Raw genomic sequence first — 24,916 nt, forward strand, 5'->3', positions numbered from 1 at the left:
TGATGGAGATTTTTTTCCATTTCTGTTGGTGGTTTATGGGTTTAGTTTTTATGTTGTCAAGACTTTTTCATTTATGGTGCCATTTCTGAAAAATCCTTACGAACTGGATGACGGAGTCTGTTCTGCAGTGCAGATGTGACAGTCATGAATGTGCCTGCTCCTCGTTACATCAGGTTGAGGAATATACGGGAAAGGGTGCTGGAGGGCAGGAAAGTATGCTTTCGCTGTCCTTGGTCAAGCAAAGACATGAAAAATAAGTGGGAGGGAGGAACCTTAATGGTGATCGAGGCTGAGCTAACATAGCCATCTCCATCCAAGCACACACGTCCTGCTCACCTGTGGAGCTGCTCAGAACACACACCCCTGCGCCCTGGCCCCAGAGCCACTGATGAAAAGGCTGGGATGGGGCCTGTAAGAGCTGGTTCCAGGTGGTTCTGAGGGAACTTCCAGTTAGAAGTACTTATTCTTGAAAGGCCTGTAAGTAAATAGGGACCACACTCCTTTTATAATAATAATTGACCACATACTCGGCACAATGAAAGCCTCTAAAATTAAAAAAAAAATAAAGCGAAAAACAAAGTATAAACCCATGTTTAAGAACAATGCAGTAAATCTAGAAATGAAAGACCAAAAAAATATAAAGAAATAAAAAGCCTGACCACTTGGAAATATCAAAATTTCTTTTTACCCACCACTTGAGTTAAAGAGGAAATTAAAACAGCCAAGACACAGAATAACAGCAGAAATGTAAAACACATTGAAATTATGAGGTACAGCCAGAGCTGTACTTAGGGAAGAATCATAGCCTTTAATTTTCTTCTCATTAGAACAGAGAATGAAAATAAATGATTTAAGCATTTAAGTTAGGAAGTTCTAGAACAATAAATTCAAGGAAACCTTCCTTAATGATTTGAAACGTCTTAATAGCATTTTCTAAATTACAATTACCCACAGTTTTTTTCCTCATCTTTTTACCTTGCTATTTGTTAACTACCCAGTGTTAATTACTGTGGCATTACAGTGTTTTTGTAGTCCTGTCTCAGTTATTTTTCAGGTTTTTTTCCCTGTGTTTTTTAGAGATGCTAAGTCTTTTCCATGATCTTTAGAATAATTAGGTCATGTCTCTTCTCATTCCCCACCCCCACCGTACCCCCACAAAAAAAAAAACCTGTTGGGATTTTGATAGTATGTTAAATTCATATGTAAGTTTGGGAAGAACCTTTTTTTTTCTTAAAGTAGTGAAAGAACAGTTTATTAGAAGAAAAAGTACACTCCAAATAGTTTGGAGCTGGCCCCAAGCAAAGGCAAAGCTCAAGAGGGGCCCCATTTGTCTTTAAAATACTGCATTTTCCCACTATGAGAACCTGGTATCCTTTCCATTTAAGTTTTCTTTTTTTGACTCTTAGTAGTTTTTAAGATAAACTTTGAAAATTGAAGTATAAGGCACTTAGGTAATTTTGTAGTTTTTTAAAAAATTTGATCATGTACTTTTCTGTTGAGGGTTATTTCTAAGTATTTTAGGATTTTCTGTACTGTGATTCCAGATCATTTTCATCATGTTCTTCACCTGGTTGCCTCCTGCCATCCCTTAATTGTTTGCATTTTCCTCTGGGTTCGCTTTTCCAGGTCAACTATCCTCAGACACCTAGCCGCCCCCATTCCACCACAGCTGCCATGTGTGTTTCCTCATTGACTCATGTTTGTAGAACCACACGGCCCATGCTGTGTTTCTTGTCAGCAGGACCAAGCCTGACACTGGCTGTCAATTCAAGATAGATCTGTCCGTTTATGTTAAGGGTGTTTCCTTCCAGTCCTATATGACCATCCACAACAAATGTCTCAGAATGGCCCCTGGTTTTTCTCCTTCACCGTGTTGGGATTTTGTCCATTAATGATTTTTATCACCCCAAATGCTCCTTGAATTTCAAATATGGTCTGTGTCCTTTATTACTGTGTTTCCCTGAAAATAAGCCCCAGTTAAGATCTCAGCCAGCCGGACGCATTTAGTACGTTATGACAATGTTCCAGAAGAAGATGACATGACTGTACTTGAATAAATGTAGACAGTTGTACATGAAAAAATAAGACATCCCCTGAAAATACGCCCTAACGCATCTTTTGGAGCAAAAATTCAGGTAAGACCCGGTCTTATTGTCGGGGAAGTACAGTATAAGACCCTATCTTATTTTCGGGGGAACACGGTATATTAGCTAGACCCACTTTGCGTTTTGCCTGTGTTCCTATGTAGTGTCGGGCTGTGGCTTCCTTAGGCACCACTGTGTTTCTGAATCAGTTTCTCTGGAACAGTCTCCAATAAGTGGGACCCTGTACGTTGGTGTGTGGAGGCCCAGCCCCGCCCCGTGTGCACCTGATACTTCCTGGAGTTTCCGCATTTTCTCATACGATTGGCCTGTCAAGATTTCATCCACTCCTCTTGTCGGTTTTAGCATTTCTTTAGGAAAAAAAATCCATCCACTTCAGGCACACTTAACAATGGCTAACATTGCATTCTTTCATAACGGATACAGTCACTTGCCCTTATGTCAGGAAATGGCATCCGTGTCTCTCTCCTAAATCTACGTGGTTTTTCTTTTTGCTCTTTTGTTCTTGATTCAGCTGCTTTGTGCCTTATCTGGTTTTGATCTTTGTTCATTGCTGAGTTGATACTTATCAGTCAACTGCTCTTCTTTTCTCTCTTCCATCTTAATTCTCTTTTTAAAGTTTTCATTTTTTGTTTGTTTGTTTTCTACCTTCTCTCTTGTTTAGTGACCTGTGTCCAGGGTTACCCATTCCCCAATGAAGACCACTTCAGCCGCACCCCGTTGGTTTCAACAATGTGTATTTTCCTTATAGTTTTAGGGATACTTGATCATTAAAAACATTTTTTTTTCCTCTTTGAATCATTATTTTGGAGATTCCTGATTTCCTGGTTGGAATTGGACAGTTTATCTCTGGCCTGGCCCATTTCTAGGTCGCCGTTGCAGAATCGATGCAGCGTGGGCGGCTGCTCCTGCCCAGGCCATACAGCGCGTGCCTGCTCTCACTTTGTTGTTCTTCATGGACACTTGAGGGACATTTGGACATGGAGCTGTTAGGTCTGCGTTCCCGCCTGGCCACGTTTGGGTCTTCAGTCTGTTGAATATCAAGGACCAAGCAGCCTGTTTGCCCCCTCATGTTTGTGGGTCTCCGAGTGTTCCTGGCTTCTGCTTATTGCATGCTGGGTTATTGGTACATGAAACTGGTTGCTGGGGCTTTCTTTGGGTCGAGCACTTGCCTCTTGAATTGAGACTTTTATATGAATGTTACATTCCCTCTTTTGTGTTTCATTTCATGGTTTGTTTTTGTGCCTTCGATTCTTTCTCGTCTTCCTGAGTTCCAGAATGTCTCCTGTTGGTGCCATTGTTTTCGAGAAATTAACTGTAAGGCTTACATTTCAGCCTCACTCCATACGCTTGTGTCCGGTTTTTCTGTCTTCACATTTGTACTCGTGTGTGTCTGGCCTGTGTTTTCTGAAATTGTCTTTGGAAGGTCTGTGCTGGTTGGCAGCTCACTGGAGGTTATTTTCATGGCTTTAAAGAACGTGTTTAAACCATTTCTGGCTCTTCCTACCCCACAAGCGAAGTCACATCTCCCTCTTGCAGGCAAGCAGAGAAATGAACCTCTGCATTTCTTCTCCTGCCCTGATATTTGGTATAAATAAAGGGCCACTTTTAACAACATTGTCTTTGTTGGCAGTTGTATATATTTGCATTCTGCCGGAAACAGTCGGGGAAATGGAGCAGACACAGAAACAGTCGGGAAATCTGTGTCAGTGTTGTATCCTGCCCGTCATAAGGAGGCCTTGAGCAAATGACTAAGCTTCATTGAGCCTCGGGGCCTCATCTGTCAAATGGGGATATTCGCAGCCATTGCAAGGATTCAGTGGAGAAACCATGAAAAGTGCTGAGAACATGGCACCTGCAGGTTCTAGTCCCATTCTTGGTGCAGTGGTGTCTTCACTTCAGGGCTAAAGGAGGGTCACGTGTCCATGTTTGATCCCTCCCAGACTGGAGTGTTTCTTCAGGGGATGATTTCCAGCAAGGGGGCAGGGTGCTGTTCTCGCATGTGACGCTTGGGTGTAGAATCCCTGAGCCATCCCCTTTCCTACCTCCACCCGTGCCCAGTCTTATGCCGCTGTCCACATGATATTCAGTAAATGGGCATACGTTTATTTTAACTTTCTGTGCTTTTTCATTCGTTTTGGGGGTTGCTGTTGAGCCCTTGTCGTCTGCAGCTCAGAAATACTTGGTCAGCTATGTCTTCCACTCTAGTCTGGGATTTTCTTTTTCTGTTCTCTGCAGAGGTGCTGGCTTTCTGATGTTGGGTCTCACGTCGATCGTCTCAGAATCCCTTCCTTCTCTGTGTTTGGGGGCATTTCCAGAACTTTCCCTCCTCATTGATAATCTTTTATGCACTATTCTGTGTTTGCTGCCTCTGGTGCTGCTTTTAAAATTGGTGATAAAAATCTGAATTTGTTGCATGAACTTCTTTTCTTAGTTTTCCCGCTTCCTCCCTTTGTCTCTCTGAAATCGCATCTTTTTTCCAAAGAATCCACATGCTCTGTAATTTCCTTGCAGGTGCATGGTGGTTGCTTGTCTTAGACATGCTTCTGTTTCCTGGGATAAATCCTGAATCCATTAGCTTGATCCATCTCTTGTGTTCTGTGTTTGTTTCCCTCTCGTGTCTGCTTCTTGCATGGAGGTCACAGGTTGGCCTTTGAGCTCATATTTGGGGGTGGGGGTACAGATTCTCCTGTCCCCACACTTGGATACCACCTGTGTCCCTCTGGAGACTGGAGCAGAAGGGGGTCTTTCTGTTATCACTTTGGTCATCCATCTGAAATTTCCAGGAAGAAGGGTGGGGCAACTTCTGCAGCTGAGGGACCCCGTTTCTCTGTGAATTACTCTGTATTTGTGGGGACCCCTCCCCCAATCTGAGGGCCAGCTCTGCCTACCAGGAAAGCCCTGGGTTGGGGGTTGCCACCCTAGGGGTTCAGGAGAGGTTAAATTGGAACAGAGCCCCAGTTGGGACCCCCTGCTCTTAGAAAGGGTGGGGCATGGCCTCCTCTCACTTTCTCTGCAGCCTCGGGTCTGCTTGTCAGGCAGCTTGCGGCCCTGCCTTCCCATCCCCCACTTTCAGGGGCACAGACGATGTTATAAACGGCTGATGATAAAATGGTTGAAATACAAATGATGAGTGCATCTGGGTTTCAGACACATCCTGGCACTCCTGGCAGCTTTCTCTCAAATCTGAAATGATATGAAAATTAAAAACTTGCCCAAAGAGATCACAAGAAGAGACCCCAGCAGTGGTGGGAGCCCTCAGCCCCACCCGAGGAAGGGCTGACCCCCAAATTCCAACCAGCATTTATCTCACTCAGCCCCGCAACCCTTGTGAGACTCCGGGTGCCATAGTGCCAGACCCAGGCAGGGCGGCTAAATGGTCACCATTCAGTTTCTTGGAGATTTTCATTTTAAGGGAAAAGCTGGAGGGAGAGCTGACAGGCTTGGAGTCGCATTAGCCACCTGATAAAACGCAAGGAGAAAACATTTGCAGGAGCACTGGCCGAATAGTTGCTTAAGGCTTTGTTGTTAATTTCTCAGATGTGATCGTCATCCGTGGTGACTGTACTTTTATTATTGTTGTCACTATTTTCATCTTTATCTTTTGGGGCTGTGCTATCCAGTACAAGCAGCTACTACCTGCACAGGGCAATCTAAATTTGCATTGATTAAAATCACGTAGAATGGGAAGTTCTTTTGCAGCCATATGGCTACCTTATTGGACACACTGTGATGGTTAGAGGCAGGTTAAGTTACTTGTTGGTGTGATGAAGACATAGAAAACAATGGAGGCCATTTGGGGAGGCCATGTCTGTTCAGGCGACACAGGTTGCAGAGAAGGCTCCGGGCTAGGAGGGGACACGTGACTTCCCTGAAGGGGGGTGACGAACCAGCAGGTGTGGGGACCACCAGGGAAGCTGGGCAGAAGGAGGGGCAGAAAGGAGGTAAGGGAGGAGCCTAGTCTCTGCTCTAAGGGTAACTGTGAGCCATGGAAGGAGTTAGAGGGAGGAAGGAGAGCCAGGTTTTGTTTCTGAAAGCTCTGTAGGGCTGCCTGGGGTGGAGTATGGGCGAGGACCCTGCTGCAGGGATGAAGTCAGCCGGTCTGTGAGCAGAGGCCAGGTGGGGTGGGCTGTGAGGGAAAAAGGGGGGGGGGGTTGACGCTTGAGTGAGGGGGCGCTTAATTACAGAGCTGGGCTGAAGGATGAAGACCCCAGGCTGGGCTAACGACCACCTGGTTGTACTGGCAGAGTTTTGGGGTGGGGAAGGTGGACAGAGCTGTGCCTGGGGCCCTGTGACAGCCTGGGCTTTACCTGTCCCACACGATAACCCTGCTCCTGGTACTAGATTCTGATAGTTGGGCTTCTTTACACAGAGGAACCGGCTCCTGGAATCTTTACCACATCAAGGTCAGCTGACCTTCTCCATGAAGGGCCAGGCGGCCTCTACTCTGCTGCTACAGCAAAAGCTGCTGTAGACAGTACAGGACAAATGGGCATGGCTGTGTGCCAATAAAACTTTATTTATAAAGGCAGGTGGGGCCAGACTTGGTCTGAGGGCCCTGGTTTGCTGATCCTGCTCCAGAGGAATCCAGCACAGGATATGGGCCACCTGGTCTCAGCCAGTGTCCACTGAGCAGTTCTCAGAGCCCACTCCCCCAGTTTATCAGGCAAGGGCCAGCCCTCAGTCATGGCGAGGTGACTCAGCTTGGGGTGCCAACTGTGCCACCTGCTCTGCGGTGGTCCGTGTCATCCTCGCAGCAACCTGGGGGGGTGGGCAGCACCCCTGGCCTTCTCCCCATTTCCCGTGCCCTCTGTTCCTCCAAGTCTCCCTCTTTGCAAGGCAGGCAGGCTGAATCTGAGCAGTTTTTCCCAGGCGCCCCCCCACCAGCATGTCACTTCTAGCATTTTAAAAAAAGAAATCATAAAAAAAAAAAATGACACTCCGACAGCAATGTCTTATTCTATTCATACATTTTAATTAGAACATGAACAAGGAATGTTATGTTATGAATATTCATGGCCAGGTTATTAAAATGCATAATTAATCGGTGGGGGCGTTAATAACTGTATTAGTGGGAGTGGGGCTGTCCCTATTTTTGTCATTGTAGAAGGGAGGATGGGGGCTGGCTGAGGGTTTTTTCCCCAGAAACAACAGAGCAGCACCCAGTTGCCTCTTCCAGATACTCATGGAACCCATGTGTGGGGAGTCCCTGAGCCCCACGAGCCCCCTTCACTACTGCCAGGCCTTCATGGGCTGGGGGCTGCTCCATGGGTGAGAAGGCAACAGATAAGTGCACATAGAGGGAAACTGATGCTCTGGGGGTGCTGGCGCTTTGCCCAAGGTCACCCCAACCTCACTGGCTGCGGTCTTCCTAGGAGCCCAAGTGGGAGTCCAGGACCTTGGGGTATAGATAGACATCCCAAATTCGGCAGCAAATGCCAGATGGATTCCTGGAGACCATGGGAGCCCCCTGCCAGGTCCCCCACCTGCTGAGGCAGCCCTCCAGCTTCCTGCTGTAATCACATTGGAAATTTTTGATTAGAAAACAAAATCTAAATGAGATGTATGAATATTCATCAGGCTGAGAGATTAATATGCATAATTATGCAAATTAGACAACAATTAAACACCAGTTCTCTGGGGTAATAATTAACACAAAGGCACCAAAATAGAAGGATGCAATTTGAAGGAAGTTTCTGGTGCACACGAGCAGGGGAGGGCAGGAGGCAGGGGTTAGGATTTGGGCTGGGGTGCATGGGATGGCCAGAGTGTGGTGTTCAAGGGTGGGTGGGAGCAGGGTTGTGCTGGTACATGTGGCCCCCTCTGCTCCATATCCCCCTCCAGCCTGGCTTAGGGAGTCTTTGGACTCACAGTGGGCTGTGGACACCTCCAGTTCTGCCAAATAGTCTCTGTTAACCCCATTTACAGAGGAGGGAAACGGAGACACCAAGAGGGAAGGGCCTGAGACTGCTCCCTTTCTGCTTGTCTAGGTCGTGCGCTCTCTGACTCCTGATGGATGGGGTTGGAGCCCCTACCTAGGAAGGATGCAGGCACTGGCTGCCTCCCCTCGGGGGGGGGGGGAGATTGAGTCCTGGGTGGGTGCCTGGTGCCTGGGAGAGTGTCTGGGGAGATAAGGGCCCCACCCTGACCGACCCCTGAGACGAAGGTCCTCTCCCCAAGCTGGTCTCCCAGCCCAGAGGGCAAGTGGTAGGAGCCCCAGTTTGCTCCTCACTGGGATTGGGTTCCACCCTGGAGGAGCCGCCAGCCTGTGCCTGGTGGGTAGTCAGTGGCAGCTGCCTCTGTTATTTCAACAATGGGACAGTCTCGCCTCTCGTGTTGGCAGGGCTAGATAGGCAGGGGGAGACTCCCACTTTCCTGAGATCAGAGCTGCTTACTCATCCTATTTGCTGATGTCCTCATGAGTCTTTCTCACGGGGTCAGGAGGGATGGGGCACAGAGGTCCCATCGCCATATGGTCAGGGCAAGGCCTGAGGATGGGGCCTGGGGCTGAGGGAAGGAGACTTGGTGTGCATGAGGGCTCTGCCTATGGCGGCCCTGGTGGGTAGGGCTTTGATGGATAGGCAGGAGTTTGCCAGCAGCGATAGCTCAGGGAATTTTTTGAGCCACCAACCTGGAATTGTGCTAAGTGCCACGTGTCTGGGGCACTTGCCATTGACAATGTGTCTGTGGACAGAGCTGGAGTTGGGTGAGGCCCGAGAGGCTCCAGGGCCAGGTTGGACGAGGAAGGGCCCAGAAAGCCTGCTAGGTGGAGGCAGGACCACCTGAAGTCGCAATGCGCGGTGATGTGGAGCTGGGTAGGGTGAGGTCACCCTCTCTCTTCTGCCCGCAGGTCTGGAGGAGCGGCCCAGCTCAGGCTCCTGGGGCACTGGCGACCAGAATAGCTCCTCCTTCGACCCCAGCCGGGTGAGGAGCCCTGTGGGGCCTGAGACCCTGAGTTTCCCTTTTCCGGGGGAGGGGGACATACGAGGAAACAGGCTCAGGGGGGAGGTCAGACGCCAGCCTGGTCTGCAGGGACTTTGGACTCAGAGATGTGGGTTTGAGTCCTGCGTCGGGTCCTTACGAGCATGCCTGCCTCCTAAGCCTGTTTCCCCAGCTTTAAAACAGGGTGCCCTGTTTTAACCTCTCACCCCCACCCATCTCTGCAGACCTACGGCGAAGGCAGCCACTTCACTGAGTCCCACAGCAGCCTCTCTTCATCCACATTCCTGGGACCTGGACTTGTGGGTAAGTGTCCGCAGGGCATGGCCCTTCTCCCCAAACCCTCATGGGGGTGCCCAGGGCATGGTCAGCGCACTCAGAGTACCAACACTTCCAGGACGTTTGCCCAGAACAGAGGGTTCAGGCAGACACAGCCTGGAACCCCCTCCCCAGGTCATTAGTGGCTGGCCATGTCCTCACCAGGAAGTGGATGTGGCCGTTCTGGTGACTCGGAGGCATTTTGAGCCCGCTGGCCCTTCCAGGGCTGGCCTGCTTTCCATGACCATGAGGATCAGGACTTAGCCAGCCTGAGCTCCAGGCTATCCCACTGGGCCACTGGCAAGGCTGGCCCGCCTAGAGCCTCGGTTTCCCCACCCATGAGACAGGGATGCTCACAGAAACTTGCATGTAGTGGGTGGTGAGGCCTTCCCCAATGTTCCAGGCCCTGCATCCCCACCTTGTAGAGGGTCAAACAGGCTCAGCAGAAAGGGACGTGTCAGGGATGTGGGTCTGGTCAGGGCCCGCCCAGCGGCTCTGTCCTCAGGGGCTGGACTGATGTCCTGTGTGCTATCCTCTCTCCAGGAGAAGGAGGGACAAAGGCAACGAGCCCTGTCTCCCCCCCACAGTTTTGAGGGAGCCTCGAAGCGATTGGAAAGCTGGCGTCTCGGAGTCGGGGGTGGGAGGAGGACCCCTGACCCCTGAGACAGGACACCCTTCCACATGAAAGCTGGGCAGAATCGGGTCATTGAAGTGCCATCATTAGTAGTTTATAGGCTAAGGTGGCTGCCGGGGGAGCAGATGTGTGAACTGTGGGACCCTTGGTATGACTAACCGGTGGGGAAACTGAGTCTGGAGACCTTTGTGCTGAACCCTGAGGGGACAGCGCCTGCCAGACCCTACAGGTCATATGTCACTTGCTGGACCCAGGACTGGGCACACAGTAGAGCTGGACAGGTGAGTATGGCCCGAGAGGAGTAGCGTGAGGTGGGCAGTGCCCATGCACCCACTGTGTGGCGGAAGTCTGCCTCCATTTCCCAAAGCAGGAGGGGAGGCCTGGCCTCCGTAGCCCGGGGTGGCTTCTGCACCTGCAGCTGTTCCCCTCTGCTGTTCTTCCTCTCGCCTCTTCCTGGCACGGGCAGTTCCCACACTGGGCCTGGTCAGCAGGGCCCAAAGCCAGCTGTGTCCCACACCAGCCACACCCCCTGTGGCCAGGGAGCTCAGGCCAAGCCGGGTGGGGAGATGGGTGCACCCTCAGCCTCACTGCGCCTGTTTCTCACCCGTGGACCAGGCTGGACAGGGCTGGTGGTGGGTGGTGAGGGCACTGCTCGCTGGCGGGTGAAGCCAGTCTATGCTATGAGGTCTCCAGCCCGTTCTGGCTCCCTATAAGGCCCTGGTGGTTTTCTTCTCTGCTGTTTGTCCCCATGCCCTGGTGTGAGGGGCCAGCACATGGATTAGGCACCTGATGTACCCACGGGGCTCCCCTCCCAGAGCCTCAACATCCTTTCCTCGCCCTCCTCACCCTGCCCCTTGGCAGGCCCGTGTTTGCTGCCTGCTGTATTCAGGGCAGCCCCGTCTTGCACGGAAGGCCAGGAGTCTGGGAGGTGAAGCTGCTTGCCCAGGTGGAGCCCAGAGCCCTGGCTGGGCCAGCCAGCTTTTCTCCCACACACCCCCCCGCCCCAGGGGAAAGCGTTCGCCGCACCCTCTGTTAACTCAGTGGACAGAAGACAAGGCCCCTCTAGTCTCCAGGCCTCGGTTTACTCATCCCTAAAAGGGCCCAGCATCACCTGCCCTGTGGGGTGCCTGTCCCTGTCCCTGTCACCTAGCTCCAGGAGTCTAGTTGAAATTGTTGTACTTTTAATATAAAGAAAATAAATTTTTTCTCTCTCCTGAGTTGGTGAGTAATTCAAGTTAGTGGACAGAGTGTTAGGATTCCTTACTCATGTAGAGGTTGGTGCCAGTCTAAGCCAGAGACAGACATAAATGGCTCAGTTACTGACTGATCCAGGCCACCTGCTTCAGGCAAGGCTGGGTCCAGGCGTCTGTGCAGTGGCAGGAGTCATTCACACTGGTGGCTTAGACAGGCTGTGTCCCCACAACTTAGGCGTCACCTGCCTACAGAGGGGAAGGGCCCCTTTTCACCAAGTCCGCAGGGACACCACATGGTAGTTTATGAGCTAAACCCTGGTTGGGGCCTGAGCACCGAACCTCACAGACCCCAGGGACCACCACCCACTCCAGGCTGTCCCCTGGGAGCCCAGCACCCTGGGGAGTCAGTACCTCACTACCTTGAATGGAGGAAAGGAGACTCAGGAAGGGCTGGGGTACTGAACTTGGTGCTGGCCCAGCTCAGGGATGGGATATGGTGGGGCCCTGGTGGATTTGCAGAAGCCCCTGTGGGTCACTGGGAAGGTGTCCGGCCAGACCCCCGCTTGTCCGCCAGGCCAATGGGGAGATCAGTATCCCACTGTGGTCCTCTCCATGTTATGCACTTAGGGAACACCTGCTGTATGTAGGCATGTGCCAGCGCGGGGTCACCTCCTTGGGACATGTCCTTCCTGGGGTCAGCTCTGAGTGACCCTCTTTCCTCCTCACCAGGCAAGGGCAGTGAGCGGAGTGCATACACCACCTTTGGCAGAGATGCAGGTGTTGGCGGCTTGACTCAGGTGAGGCCATGTCTTTGGGGTGCGGGCGGCCAGGGCCCATTGGCACCCAGCAGTCTGCAGAACCCAGAGAATGGGGTGGGTGGGACCCCCATTTCCAGACTCTAGGGGTATCGTAGTAGGGACTGGCCTGGGCTTGGGGCTGCAGTCATCTCTGCCATTCCCCCTTTCCCATCCACCTTTTAAAATTTTAAACAAATTGGTCCCAATTTCCTCCTCATCTGTGGAAGGGTCCCTGGCTGAACTGAGTGGTGGTCACTTTCAGCAGCAGCTAAACTAGGACCAGGCCAGGCTGGGGTGACCAGGAGTGGACTGGGTGGGGGGGAAGCAGGGGAAGCCACGGCCCCATGGCCCCCCAACATTGGGGCCAATTTGCACAGGTGGAGGGGCTCAGAGAGACATCTGCACACCCGAGTGCAGAGAAAAACTGCGGCCAGCCCCGCCCCACGTGCCCCTAGCCCAGGTGAAACTCACCCATGCCTGCTCCAGCTGTGAGGCCCACAGGGAAACTGACCCGCCACAGTGGTCCCGTCCTGCTCCCGTCCTGGTCCCCTGTGGCCTCCTGTCCTGCGCACCCCTTGGGCACCCACCCCCAGCCACGCCCGAGGGTTTTATTCCTGTCCCTACTACCATCTGCCGATTCTCAGGTGCAGCTAGACCTTGTCTCAGGTGGTGTCACCTCTGCATATGAAGCCTATTGAGTACCAACTGGGTACCAGGCCCTGTGCCGAGGCAGAGCTCACCTGGCCTCTGTCAGTCTCCACCACACCCCGAGCCAACATACCTGTTTTACTGATGGAAGGGTCAGGTGTAGAGCGGCCACTCCCATGAGGCCTTGAACCCCCGTCACTTATGCTGCTTAAGGAAGAAAGCCCCTTTCAAACTAATTTTGCAAAACTAAACCATCTGCTTTAACAAAACAGACACCCACAAACCGAAACAGTGAGATTTCAGTGCCTCCCAGATGCACGTTTGTACGTTCCGCCTCCCTTTAGGCTTGCTGGCAACGGTTTTTCTCATGACAGTAACACTGCTGTGTATGGTTCATGGGTGACGTGTCGAGAGAGAAACATCCTGAGCAGGGGTCACTGTCACCCCTTAGCTGTGCTGGGACTGGGCATCAGGCCAGCCCCTGGTGATGACCTCCCTTCCCGTCCCCAGGCTGGGTTCCTGCCCGGTGATTTGGCGCTCAGCAGCCCTGGGCCACTGTCACCCTCTGGCGTCAAGGGCGGGTCCCAGTATTACTCCTACCCCGGCCATGCTCGGCGGAGAGCCGCAGACAGCAGCCTGGGTGAGTGGGGCAGCCTGCAGGGCCCAAGGGTGGGGAGAGGGAGGGCCCCACTGTGTGCCCCCCAGGTCCTGGCTGGACTGGGAGCTCAGGCAGTGGGGGGATGGGTGGTGAGCCAGGAGAGAAGCAGTCGACTCGGGTCATTCATAGAGGTTCTGTCCTTTCCAATCTGCAAACACTCAGTCCCTGCTTCTGGGGAAGCACACGGGTAGGTTTGTAGGTTCTTGCCAGCCTCTGGTCATGACCGACCAACCATAACCTCGTGTCAGGTGTGTTCCTGTCTGGAACCTTATTTCACATATACGTTGATTCATTGACACGGAACTCACCAGTGGAGCTATAACTGGGGCCTGAACATAGTTGGTCTGGCACATCAAATCACAGTATTTGTACTCAGGGCCACGAGCCAGCACTACGGCACCATGTGTGGGGGCCGTTTTAAACAGCAAAGCCGCCCACAAGAAGCACGAAAACCAGGGCTCTTGATAGACTGACAAAAGGACCCTGGTCTGTAGCGGAGTTGGAACCTGTTCCTCCTCAGTGTACACGTGTGCAGACTCTCAGGGTTCCACTCTGCACTGCAAGTATGATTTGAGGGGACCAGTTTTCAGCAGATTTGCAAGTCAGGGACCTGTGATTAAGGGGATGGACTGTGGGAGTTGGGGTGGGGGCAGCAGGGGGTGCTTTGGAGCAGGGACCCAGCTCAAGTATCCGCTGATTGCCCACTTCCAGACTCCACTGCAGATCCCCCCATGATTCTGGCACTTTGTCAGACCCTTGCACACAGACCTGAGCCCTTGTTTAAGTAATTTTATTAAAAGGGAAGCTCAAGGGCCTCATCTCCAAGGTGTAGGGCAGGCATGTCCCTGGGCCCTGAAGGGCCCCCGGGGGTCCCTTGCTTTGTGGGGTGGCTCACTCCTCTTGCTCCTAACAGACACGCAGCCCAAGAAGGTCCGGAAGGTGCCGCCAGGTCTCCCATCGTCGGTGAGTCACGATATCAAGTGGGGACCCCATAGACCTCATGTCCCTCGTGCTCTGCAAGCTCAGGGTTCATTCCCCTCCCCGCTGGAGGCCACACAGCACGTCAGTGGGGGCACTGGGCTACATGTGCTGCTGCCGCTGGGAACACATGGGTCCACGTGGCTTCCTAAGTGTGGGCGCTGGACTGGCCAGTTAGCCGGAGTCCTGCTCGAGGCTTCACTCTGCCCCCCTCTGAGGGAGCCGAGGAGGTTCTTCTGGGGTCTAGCCTTGATCGTCCCTCTGTGCTAAGAGCAGGTTGTGTCCTGGGGCACCTTAGGAAGGGTATGAGTAGGGGTCCTGAGAGTGGGAGCAGACGGGCACCCTGGGGCTAGTTTAGAGGGTCCCTACCATCACCCGGTCCACCCGGGTTCGAGCCACCCTCTGTCCCTACCCCAGCAGATGGTGCCGGGCCGTCTGCACTTTAATCATGGGGGAAAGGCAAGTTGCCTGTTGCCTCCACTTGGTGCTGTGCAGCCCCCAGCAGTCCCTGGGCCCACGGCTCAGGCAGATTCCCCTGCTAGCTGACCCAGACCACTCCAGGACCTGACCCAAACTCCCGGTTAGCAACGGAGATTGACATTCTGCAGCCAGGAGGTGCAGTCAGGCTCGGGCTGTCTTAAGACTTGACTCTTGCAGTCATTGTCTTCCCATTTTCCTCACCAGACACCCCACCGCACTTCCCTGGAGCCAAGAGCTCCCTAGGCCCACCTGGTCCCACCAGCCCCACCAGCACCGGTTCCAGTGCTGGGGCAGACACTACTAGTTGATGCAGCATTTTTCTCCTGTGTTCTGCCTCAGTTCCAGGCAGTGCCAGCCGATCAGAGTTAGCACTGATCCTGGAAGCCCTTTCCTCTCTCTGCTCTGGGGCAGTCTGGGTGGGATGTCAGTCCAGGGCCCTGCCTCTGAGGCCCCTGGGTCTTATGTGATCGGGGCTGGGGCCAAGGGAGGTTCCAGTGCTAGGGGAACAAGGAAGAAGGCAGGGCTGGGGCCATTGCAGCTGGGCTTTGCTTTGTCATGGATCAACAGGAGTTTGCAGGGTTAAGGAGGGAAAAGGAATTCTGGGCAGGAGGGAAGTGGTGGAGGGGTAAGCTGCTATCCAGTGGAGGGCAGTACTGGGGATGGGGGATATGTTAGTCCTGTTCCTCCTCGACCACATCCACCTACCTGCCCACAGGTGTACCCACCCAGCTCAAGTGATGATTACAGCAGGGACACCACTCCCTATCCATCTGCCAAGACCCCCATCAGCGCCTACCCGTCCACCTTCTACATGGCGGGTAGGTATATGGGGGCTTGCCTGGGATGGCTGGCAATCCCTCTGTCCTCTCACCTCACTGTGCCCCTCTCTGCAGATGGCAGCCTGCACCCCTCAGCAGAACTCTGGAGTCCCCCGGGGCAGGCGGGCTTTGGGCCCATGCTAGGTGGGGGCTCGTCCCCCCTGCCCCTCCCGCCAGGCAGCGGTAGCACTGTGGGCAGCGGCAGTGGTGGCTTTGGTGGCCTTCACCAGCACGAGCGCATGGTAGGCCCCTCAGGGTGGTGTGGGGACGTGCCTGTGGGTAGCCCTGGTGTGATCCCCTCTGACTCCATCTGACCCCCATTTGCTCTCTGACCCTGTCCCACCACAGGGCTACCCACTGCACAGCTCAGAAGTGAATGGTGGGCTCCCGGCCGTGTCCACCTTCTCAGCCCCCACAGGCGCCTATGGCAGTGTTGCCAGCCACACGCCTCCTGTGAGCGGGGCCGACAACCTCATGGGTATGGCCCCAGACACCCCGGATGCAGCCCTTGTTACTAGCACCCTCCCTCCCTGGGGCCCACCATCCACATCAGCTCAGACCCTCCGCTTCATCATGGATGTGAAAATGGCTCTTTGAGGTGTAGGCTTCCCCACTTTACATCTGGGGAAAGTGAGGCTAAGAGGGAATGGCTTGCTCCTGGTCCCGTGGCCTCTGTGGAGGCAGGTGGTGAGATGTCAGGCAGAAACCAGACCAAAATCGGGCTGCCCAGTGCTGGGCTGGGGCATCCGTGCAAGGCAGCTGGGCATAGAAGGGACCTCCCCGTCAGTCCGGGCATCCAAGTCGAGCCCAGGTGCTGGGGGCACTGCATTCCCGAGGTTGGGTCTCACCACTCTCCATCCACAGGCTCCCGAGGGACCACGGCTGGCAGCTCTGGGGACGCCCTCGGGAAGGCACTGGCCTCGGTGAGGCTCGGGGCCCCAGGGGGGTGGCAGGGACAGCTGGGCCAGTGACCAAGAGAGGCAAGCACCTGAGTGGCTGCCTGGTGGCCCTATATCCTCATTTCCATTGCAGATCTACTCACCGGATCATTCAAGCAATAACTTCTCATCCAGCCCCTCGACCCCCGTGGGTTCCCCTCAGGGCCTGGCAGGTCTGTGTAAGGTGCTAGGGGGGAGGGGGCTGTGTCTGGTGCCTCCAGGCTGGGCTGGGTACGGAGGGGTCAGGCTGCATCATGGGTTGTGGAGCTTGACAGACTACCCACCTTGGAGTCCGTGTTTCTGTGGGCATGCAGGAAGGCTTCCTGGAGGAGGTGGAGTCTAAGCCAGGATTTTTAGGTCACAGCACGGGCAAAAGCCAGAGGCAGAACCTAGCTGTTCGCACTGTGTGAGCATGAGGGGCAGGTGGGACCCAACAGAGCCAGAGCAGGGGCACCCAGAGCCAGAGCAGTGGGCCTGAGACTCCTGCCCAGACTCCAAAACATGCAGGTGTTTGTGTTTGAACACCCCACAGATAACAGGCACCAGCTGTATGCCTCGTGCCAGCTCTCCCAAGGGGTCCAGTTCCTCTTGTCCCCTGCAAGAAGGCACCTGGGGATCAGCCAAGAGCGAGCAGGAATGAGAGCAGAGGTTTCTGGAAGGCCTCTGTGGCGCCCCCAAGACTGATAACCACTTCCAACTGTGCTCCAGCCATCAGTGTGGCAGGACTGGGAGGGGCCAGCCTCTAGGGCATGTACTGTGTGCCTCTAAGCCAGCCACCTTCCCTGTGGTAGAGGAGGGGCTGTGGATTCTGCAGATGGGGAAACTGAGGCTGGGAGATGTGAACCTACCCATACCTGGCCAGGCTCGGGTAGAACAGTTCTGCGGATGTGGGTGCCCCCGTGTGGCCAGCCCGGATATCACAGGCCTCTCTGCATCTTCCCACCCTGGCCTTGCAAATTCCTTCCTCTCCAGGTCAGACTGCACCAAGTCCCCCCATTCATGTGTCTCCTACCCTTTCCAGGGACGTCGCAGTGGCCCCGAGCAGGAGCCCCTGGTGCCTTATCGCCCAGCTATGATGGGGGTCTCCACAGCCTGGTGAGCTTCCTGTGTGGCTGGGGAGGCTGCACCCTGGTGCGAGCACCCTGGGGTGGGGGGTGGAGGCTTGTGTGACAGACACGGAGCGTATGGGCAGGCACAGGGTTGCCCGTTCCTGGGGCAGCGGAGGCAGCCATGGGACGACTCGGCATGTCTGCTATGGCCATGTTTCACGTGACTTTGAAACTGAGCTGCATAAGAGTCATTAGGTCTCCTGTGACCAGCAGAACTTGCAATAGGACAGATGCCCCATTGACAAGAATGAACTTTGTAGTTAATTTGCCAGGAGTAAGATCCAGCACTATTCCGTGGCTCTGTGGCCAGTGCAGGCACATGTTTCGAGCCAGGCCCCTCACCCTGTCCCCCCACCCCGCAGCAGAACAAGATGGAGGACCACCTGGATGAGGCCATCCACGTGCTCCGCAGCCACGCTGTGGGCACTGCGGGTGATGTGCACGGGCTGCTGCCTGGCCACGGGACATTGGCCTCGGGCTTCGCCGGCCCCATCATGCCACTGGGAGGGCGGCATGCCGGCCTGGTGAGTGCTGGGTGAGGGGCTGGGAGCGTGGTAGGAACCGGCCGGCCCTGACAAGCCCACTCCCCGTCCATAGGTTGGAGGCAGCCACTCAGAAGATGGCCTGGCAGGCAGTGGCAGCCTCCTGCACAACCACGTGGCCCTCCCTGGCCAGCCCAGTGCCCTCCCCGACCTCTCTCGGCCGCCTGACTCCTACAGTGGTAAGTCCCAGTGTCGTGCCTGGGCAAGGCGGCTGGCACCTCAGCGTCACCTGTGCCCTGCTTCCCTCTGTGGAGCCCAGTTACTGGGTGTCACTCCCCCTCTGGAAAACGGGGATGACAAGAGGGCTTGTGACGGACTGAGAATGGCCACGCTGAGCCGAGCGTTTGCTCTCTGCTGGACTGGAGCTTGTGACTGTGTCACTTCCATTTCCAGGTGAGGAAGTAGGCACAGGTACAGCAGGAACTGGGGAAGCCCTACCAGGCAGGTGCACAGGATTCCAGCAGGGGTGAGCTGGGCAGCTGTGGTCACTGGCAGGCACCTGGAGTCCCAGAGAGGCTGGCGAGTCATTGGTCAGCTCCTTCCAGAAGGGAGACAGGACCCAGCGGTCTCTGGCTGCTCATTGGGGCAGGTGATGCTGTCGCCTTCAGTGCCCTGCCTTTATATTCACTCATCCAACACTCGAGTGAATTGGGCGCATGCCCAGTGTGTACCTGGGGCTTCTCTAGGCTCTGGGGAATAAAATGGAATCCAACAGAGAATGGCCACCCTGGGGGAAAGGGATGGACAGATGCGAAGGAGAAGGTGGGGAGGGGAAGGGCTGTGGGGTGTTGTAGTTTCAAAGATAGTGGGGGTGGCAAGCTTATGACGTAAGCAGAGCCAGGTGTGAGGAAGGGGGAGCCCCTGCAAAGGCCCTGAGGCAGGTCTGTGCCTGGTGTGGCTAGTGCAGAGAGCAAAGGGCAGAGAGGGAGGAGGTAAGGGCAGGGAGGGGAAGGTGCAGGTCGGGCAGGGCCTTGTGGGCCACGGGGAGGACTTGGACTTTTACCCAGAGAGAGATGGGAGTCCTGTAGCGCTGTGGGCAGAGGAGGGACAGAACCTGACTGGGCTGTTCACAGGCGCCCCTGCTGGCTTTGGGGAGGACAAGCTGTGCAGGGTAAGGACCAAATTGACTCGTGCTCACAGGCGCCTTCTGGTGGCTGCTGCAGGGAGCACAGGCTTCGAAGGGAGACGCAGGGTTCTAGCAGGGGAGCTCTGCTACTCATATACCCTTGACTAAAACACTCCCCTCTCCTCTATCAGGGAAGGTTCTCTTCGACTAAGCGTGCAGCTTCGGGAGGGACGCATACAAAGCAGTGAGGGAGGAAGGGGACACCAGCCAGGTCAACCAAATCAACCCGGCTGTCGTTGGGGTGACAGATGTTGCAGCCAGATCGGCCTCACATTCAGGGAGATGCAGTAACTTGACTCGGGTGCTCACAGAAGCCCTCTGGTGGCTGCTGTGGGAAGGACAGACTGGGGGAGAACAAGGGCGGCAGCCAGGGCCCTTGCACAGGGTACTGCTCCAGCGGTGGCATGGTGGGTGGGTGCCAGCTATTCTGAAGGCAGAGCCCACAGAAGTTGCAGTCGTGGAGGAGGTGATGGGATTCGGATCCGGAGTTCAGGCTGACAGACTCAGGTGTCACTGCAGGTGGTAGAGTTCAGAGCTGGGCACCTGGACGGGTGATAGGTGGTATAGGCAGAGCAGAGCTGAGGCCTACGCTTCAGGCCAGAAACGGGTGCGCGGCGAGGGAAGTGGGGAGGGTGGACTGTGTCCAATGCAGGTGTGAGAACCCAGGCTAGACTGAGGTGGGGTCAGAGCGACCGGGGCAGGAGTGGCGTCGGTACCGTACTGGGGCATTATCGTCCCAGGAGCAGAAGCAGAGTGGGTGAAGTCTAGAGCGTTTATTTCAGGACTGAGGAGGTGACAGCACGTTTGAAGGTGCTGGGGCCAGCAAGGGGAGGCCCTTAGTGAGCAGGACATCTGTCCGCCTGGTGGAGACCTTCACAGAGCGGGAGGCAGGAATGTGGCAGGGCTCATGATAGGGCTCACAGGCACCTACACAGGATTGGGGTCCTAGGTCTCCTCATGGCCAGTCCCAGTCAGTTAACGCCGACCCTGCTACAGCAGGAGGGATCGAGGCCCAGAGCGGGCTCCCCACCAGGCTGTGGCCGAGTCTGGCGTCCACCCCGAACCTTCCACCTTGTGAAAAATACACTGCACACATCGCAGTAATGTGGTGTTGATATGTGAGGAGACTGCATAACTGCCGAGTCCCCTGGGAACCTACCATGCAACCCAAATTCGAGCAGGTGCTCTCATGCCTGCCTGGGGACCCTCCCTGTCCTGCCCCACACGTACCCCAAAAGCCAGCCAGACTTAGGAAAAAGTCAACACTTTCATTTTTCTTCCTTGTATTACTCCACACCCAGAATCTTACCTGAGGGACATCTGTGGTTGTCACACTGAGGGTGCCCCTGGCATTGAAGGGGTGAGGCTGGGGATGCTGCTCAGCCCCCCCCCCCCAGTGCTCAGGACGGCCCCCCACGGAGTGACCCGGCCCCTCCGTCAGTGGTGCTGCTGCGGGACCCTGAGCTCTTACCCACAGGTTCTTCCTTCCCCCTCCTTTCCCTGCAGTTCACCTGTCGATGAACCTGGGCTGTTTCCAGGGCAGCACTTGGTCGACTGCATCTCCTGTGTAGTTGAGTGGAGCTGCGACCCCTGAAGTCTTGTTTCTTCCCCATGGGCTTGGGATCCCGTGTTCCTCTTCACCTGTTCGCTTGCTCACGTTGGGTGTGACGTCTGCTGTGCTTCCAGTGGCTGGGGATGGTCCCAGGTCCAACCTGGGGCTTTAGGTCACTTCCCTCTCTGCTTTTGTTGGATGCTTTCCAGAACATTCTGAAACATGTCTCCTGGGGTACATACGCGAGAGTTTCTCAGGGATGGTTCCAAGTTGTGGAATTTCTGGGTGCGCACGTGTCCTTTCCAGATAATGCCCAGTTGTTTCCCTAAGTAGTTGTAGAGACCTGCTGTGCCCCACGCAACACTGAAGACTGTCAGACTTCTCGATTCAGCCAACTCAGTGGCTGTGGCGTGTAGCTTATTGGTCCTTATTTGCACTTCTTGATGTGATGATGCAGGTTTCCATATGGCCACATCCGTGTCCGCGTCTGAAATGCCCGCTCCGTGCTGCCTCTGTTCCCGTTGAACCATCTGTCCTTTTCTAGTTGATTGTTGGAGTTCTTGACAAATTGTGGCGACCTAGCCTCTGCTGGTTTACACGTGATGGCTAACTTCTGTCTGGTGCCCTGTCTTCTTCCTGTTTTCTTGGTAGTATTCTGGGGATCAGCAATTCACAATTAGGATATAGTCAGGTTTATCGGTTGCCGTTTTTCCTTTTGGGAATAGCCGTGTTAGTGTTTTACGAAATCATTCCCTGCCCCTAGGCCTCACTGAAGACCCACGCACTCGCTCTTGAAGGTTTTGCCTTTCTGGAATTGATGCCTGTGTGCTGTGTGGTGGGTGCTTTGTCCCCCTTAGCAAACGGAGACCTGGCTGTCCCAGGAGAGCTCACCGCCCCTCAGATGTGTCCAGTGGTCCTGGGGGTGGCCGAAGCCTAACTGCCTCGCCTGTTGCAGGGCTCGGGCGCTCCAGCGCGTCCTCAGGCACCAGCGAGATCAAGCGGGAGGAGAAGGAGGACGAGGAGAACGCGTCGGTGGCCGATCACTCGGAGGAGGAAAAGAAGGAGCTGAAGCCCCCCCGGACCCGGACCAGGTGCCAGCCCCTCCTCGGTCCCGCCCCCCCGTCAGGACGCACGCACGCACATGCACATGCACAGGGCGCCCACCACGCGAGGCACCCGGCGGGCCCCGCGCCCGTCCCCCGCCTCACTGTCTCCCTCTGGCCCCCGGCCCCGTAGCCCGGACGAGGACGAGGACGACCTTCTCCCCCCAGAGCAGAAGGCTGAGCGGGAGAAGGAGCGCCGGGTGGCCAATAACGCACGGGAGCGGCTGCGGGTCCGAGACATCAATGAGGCTTTTAAGGAGCTGGGGCGCATGTGCCAGCTGCACCTCAACAGTGAGAAGCCCCAGACCAAACTGCTCATCCTGCACCAGGCCGTGTCGGTCATCCTGAACCTGGAGCAGCAGGTGCGAGGTCAGTGGGGGCCGCCGCTGCCCGCGCTCTCTCCTTCCCCTCCTGGAGCCCGCCTTCCCTGCAGTGACTGTCCCCCTGCAGTGACTGTCCCCCTGCAGTGACCGTCCCCCTGTACTGCCCTATTCTCCCCGTCACCGCCTCCCCATAATGACAGCCCTCACTCACAATGACTGCCTCTCCCTGCAGTGACCTGCCCCTCACAGTGATTCCCAGTGACCGTCCCCCCTGAGCCAGCAGCTCTCTCTGCCTGGCCTGCCCCAGTGTCCCCTCTGGAATGGGAGGATGGAACTCTGGGTCCCTAGTCCTGCAGACCTGGGCACTTTGGCTCAGAACTGTGTCCCAGACCCCAACGACCCCTGCTCACCCCGGCCCTTCCTTCTCAGGAAGTCCAGAGCCCGGCCAGCAGGGGCCAGTGTTTCCCGGGTCCCAGAGATTGTCACTGTCACTCTGAGCGAACACCTTGTGGGACCCTGTCAGCCCCCACTGCTGGTGGGGTTCACCCCCATTTCCCAGGGTTGGTGAGGATCCAGAAAGTCCCCCATGTGACCCCCTAGCTGCTTCCTTACCGCCTCCCCTACTGTGCGCCCGGTAACCCTCTCTCTCCTGCAGCGCTGTTGCTTGTATTGGAGCTGGGGCTCTTGCCCACCCTGCGCTGTCCCCTCAGCTCTGAGGTTTCTGCATCTGTACTCGGTGTGGGCGTCACGCCGTGCCCCTGCGTCCGCCTCTCTGCTCTCTGCCTCTCGCGCTCTCACCCCACCTGGCCTATCTGTCCCCGCTTCCACCGGCAGCCCCTCCTCACCTCGCACTTGCTGCCCAAGCACCAGATGGCAGGCAGCGACCTCAGGCCTTTCCTCTCCCAAAGCTCCCGGTGGGGACTTGAGGGAAGAAAGGGGACCGAGGAGCACCAGCCTCTGGGCCTGGCTGTCAGTTTGGTCTGCGCGCTTGTCCTGGGCTCCGGGGCCGGCAGGCAGGGCAAGGGCAGCAGCCGCCACAGCACAGGAGCAGGACAGGGCGCTGGGCGTCTGGGTTCTTGCATCTCGGGCACACGTCATGTGCCAGGCCTTCACCCGTGTTTATCACCACAGCCAAATGTGCCAGGCGTCCTGACTGCCAATAACCCCCATCCTACCAATAAAGAAACAGGCACAGAGTGAGGTCATTTCTAGAACCACACGGCCATGCAGCTATTAGGGCCTGGGCTGGGTATGGGGCAGGCGGGCAGGTGTCTGGGCGAGGGGCTCACCGCTCTGGCCAGTACACATGGGTACTCCATAAATTGGAGCCACCACTGGAGCCCCAAGTCCGTAGATAGGAAGCCCCCAGCCCAGAGTCGAGGCCTGTGGGCAGAGCTCATGATGGCCAGTCCAGGCCCAGATGTCAGGGCAGCCCTTGGAGGGTGTGAGCTGGCTGGCTGGCTGCCTGGGGGACAGGGCGTCCTGGGCCACTGCTCAGTACAAGGGCTCTCGCCAGGCCTCTGCCGGCCTGCTGAACCAGTCTCCTCCGCCCTTCCAGCCTAGCTGTGCAAGCCAGGCAACCTAGTCCTCTGCCAGCCAGCAGGCGGCTGCTCTACACGGGAAAGGTCGTCATCCCCAGAGGGGCGCCAGGCCTCTCCTCCCTTCCTGGCCAGCCTTAGGGCGCATGGGATGGGCAAGGCACAAAGGACAGATAAAAGCAGTCATCTTGGGGACAGTCCAGCCTTGGTCGTGTCCCTCAGATAGGACTACACACCGCCTCACCTGGAACCAGTCACATACAGGCACACGGCGTCCGGTCTCTGCTCCAGGAGCACGTTCGGGGCGTGAGCACGCCCCAGGCACACGCACCTTCACGGTGGTGCCTGCCCCGCACAGCCAACAGGCTCCCTCTACACCCCGGCCCCGCCCGCCCGCCACCGTGACATCCCCGCACCTAACTAACGGGGGCCCCGGTGCTGTGACCCAGCAGTACGGAGGAGGTGCTGTCCCTGGAGGAGAAAGACCTGAGGGACCGGGAGAGGCGGATGGCCAATAACGCGCGGGAGCGGGTGCGCGTGCGGGACATTAACGAGGCCTTCCGGGAGCTGGGGCGCATGTGCCAGCTGCACCTCAAGTCGGACAAGGCGCAGACCAAGCTGCTCATCCTGCAGCAGGCCGTGCAGGTCATCCTGGGCCTGGAGCAGCAGGTGCGAGGTAGGCGCCCGGCCGCCCCGCCCCCACCCCGCGCGCGCGCCGCTTCGCAGGACACGTGCCCGGAGCGCTCAGCCTGTTCTTTATGACCCCCGGCCCTGCACAGTCTAATCAGGGAAGGGGTCAAGTCGAGAAGTGGAGGTGGCCACTCGCTTGGGGGCCCTTGCCTCTCCTGGCGGTCTTTGCCGTGCTCCCAGCCCTGCCACCTCATGTTCTCATTCTCCAGGGGACCCTCTCCCACAGTGCTCTCCCCCTCCTCACAGAGCGTAACCTGAACCCCAAAGCGGCCTGCTTGAAACGACGTGAAGAGGAGAAGGTGTCAGGCGTGGTCGGAGACCCCCAGATGGTACTTTCAGCTGCCCACCAGGGCCTGAGCGATGCCCACAACCCTGCTGGCCACATGTGAAAGGTACGCTGCTGTGGGACAAGTGACCTGACCTTAGTCTC

General features: G+C 55.9%; 1 protein-coding gene across 18 annotated transcripts in view; it reads left to right on the forward strand.

The window, feature by feature from the left end:
• Positions 1-24,916, forward strand: part of TCF3 (transcription factor 3) — a 51,613-nt gene that overhangs the window by 20,405 nt on the left and 6,292 nt on the right. For 3 of the 18 annotated variants that reach the window (XM_081077104.1, XM_081077100.1, XM_081077105.1), the window contains 16 exons: positions 8,953-9,026; positions 9,269-9,347; positions 11,916-11,983; positions 13,142-13,271; positions 14,203-14,252; positions 15,463-15,565; positions 15,641-15,807; positions 15,914-16,043; positions 16,430-16,488; positions 16,598-16,676; positions 17,525-17,598; positions 17,975-18,136; positions 18,210-18,333; positions 21,788-21,923; positions 22,069-22,304; positions 24,733-24,878. In XM_081077104.1, the coding sequence (XP_080933230.1) occupies positions 8,953-9,026; positions 9,269-9,347; positions 11,916-11,983; positions 13,142-13,271; positions 14,203-14,252; positions 15,463-15,565; positions 15,641-15,807; positions 15,914-16,043; positions 16,430-16,488; positions 16,598-16,676; positions 17,525-17,598; positions 17,975-18,136; positions 18,210-18,333; positions 21,788-21,923; positions 22,069-22,304; positions 24,733-24,875 (1,814 nt within the window). In that variant the 3' untranslated portion in view covers positions 24,876-24,878. Of the gene's footprint in view, positions 1-8,952; positions 9,027-9,268; positions 9,348-11,915; positions 11,984-13,141; positions 13,272-14,202; positions 14,253-15,462; positions 15,566-15,640; positions 15,808-15,913; positions 16,044-16,429; positions 16,489-16,597; positions 16,677-17,524; positions 17,599-17,974; positions 18,137-18,209; positions 18,334-21,787; positions 21,924-22,068; positions 22,305-24,245; positions 24,473-24,732; positions 24,879-24,916 lie in introns of all 18 variants that reach the window. The other 15 variants (XM_081077102.1, XM_081077108.1, XM_081077111.1 and 12 more) reach the window with 12 other exon arrangements.

This window comes from Rhinolophus hipposideros, assembly GCF_964194185.1.
Source record: "Rhinolophus hipposideros genome assembly, chromosome: 16".
NCBI classification, from domain to species: domain Eukaryota; kingdom Metazoa; phylum Chordata; class Mammalia; order Chiroptera; family Rhinolophidae; genus Rhinolophus; species Rhinolophus hipposideros.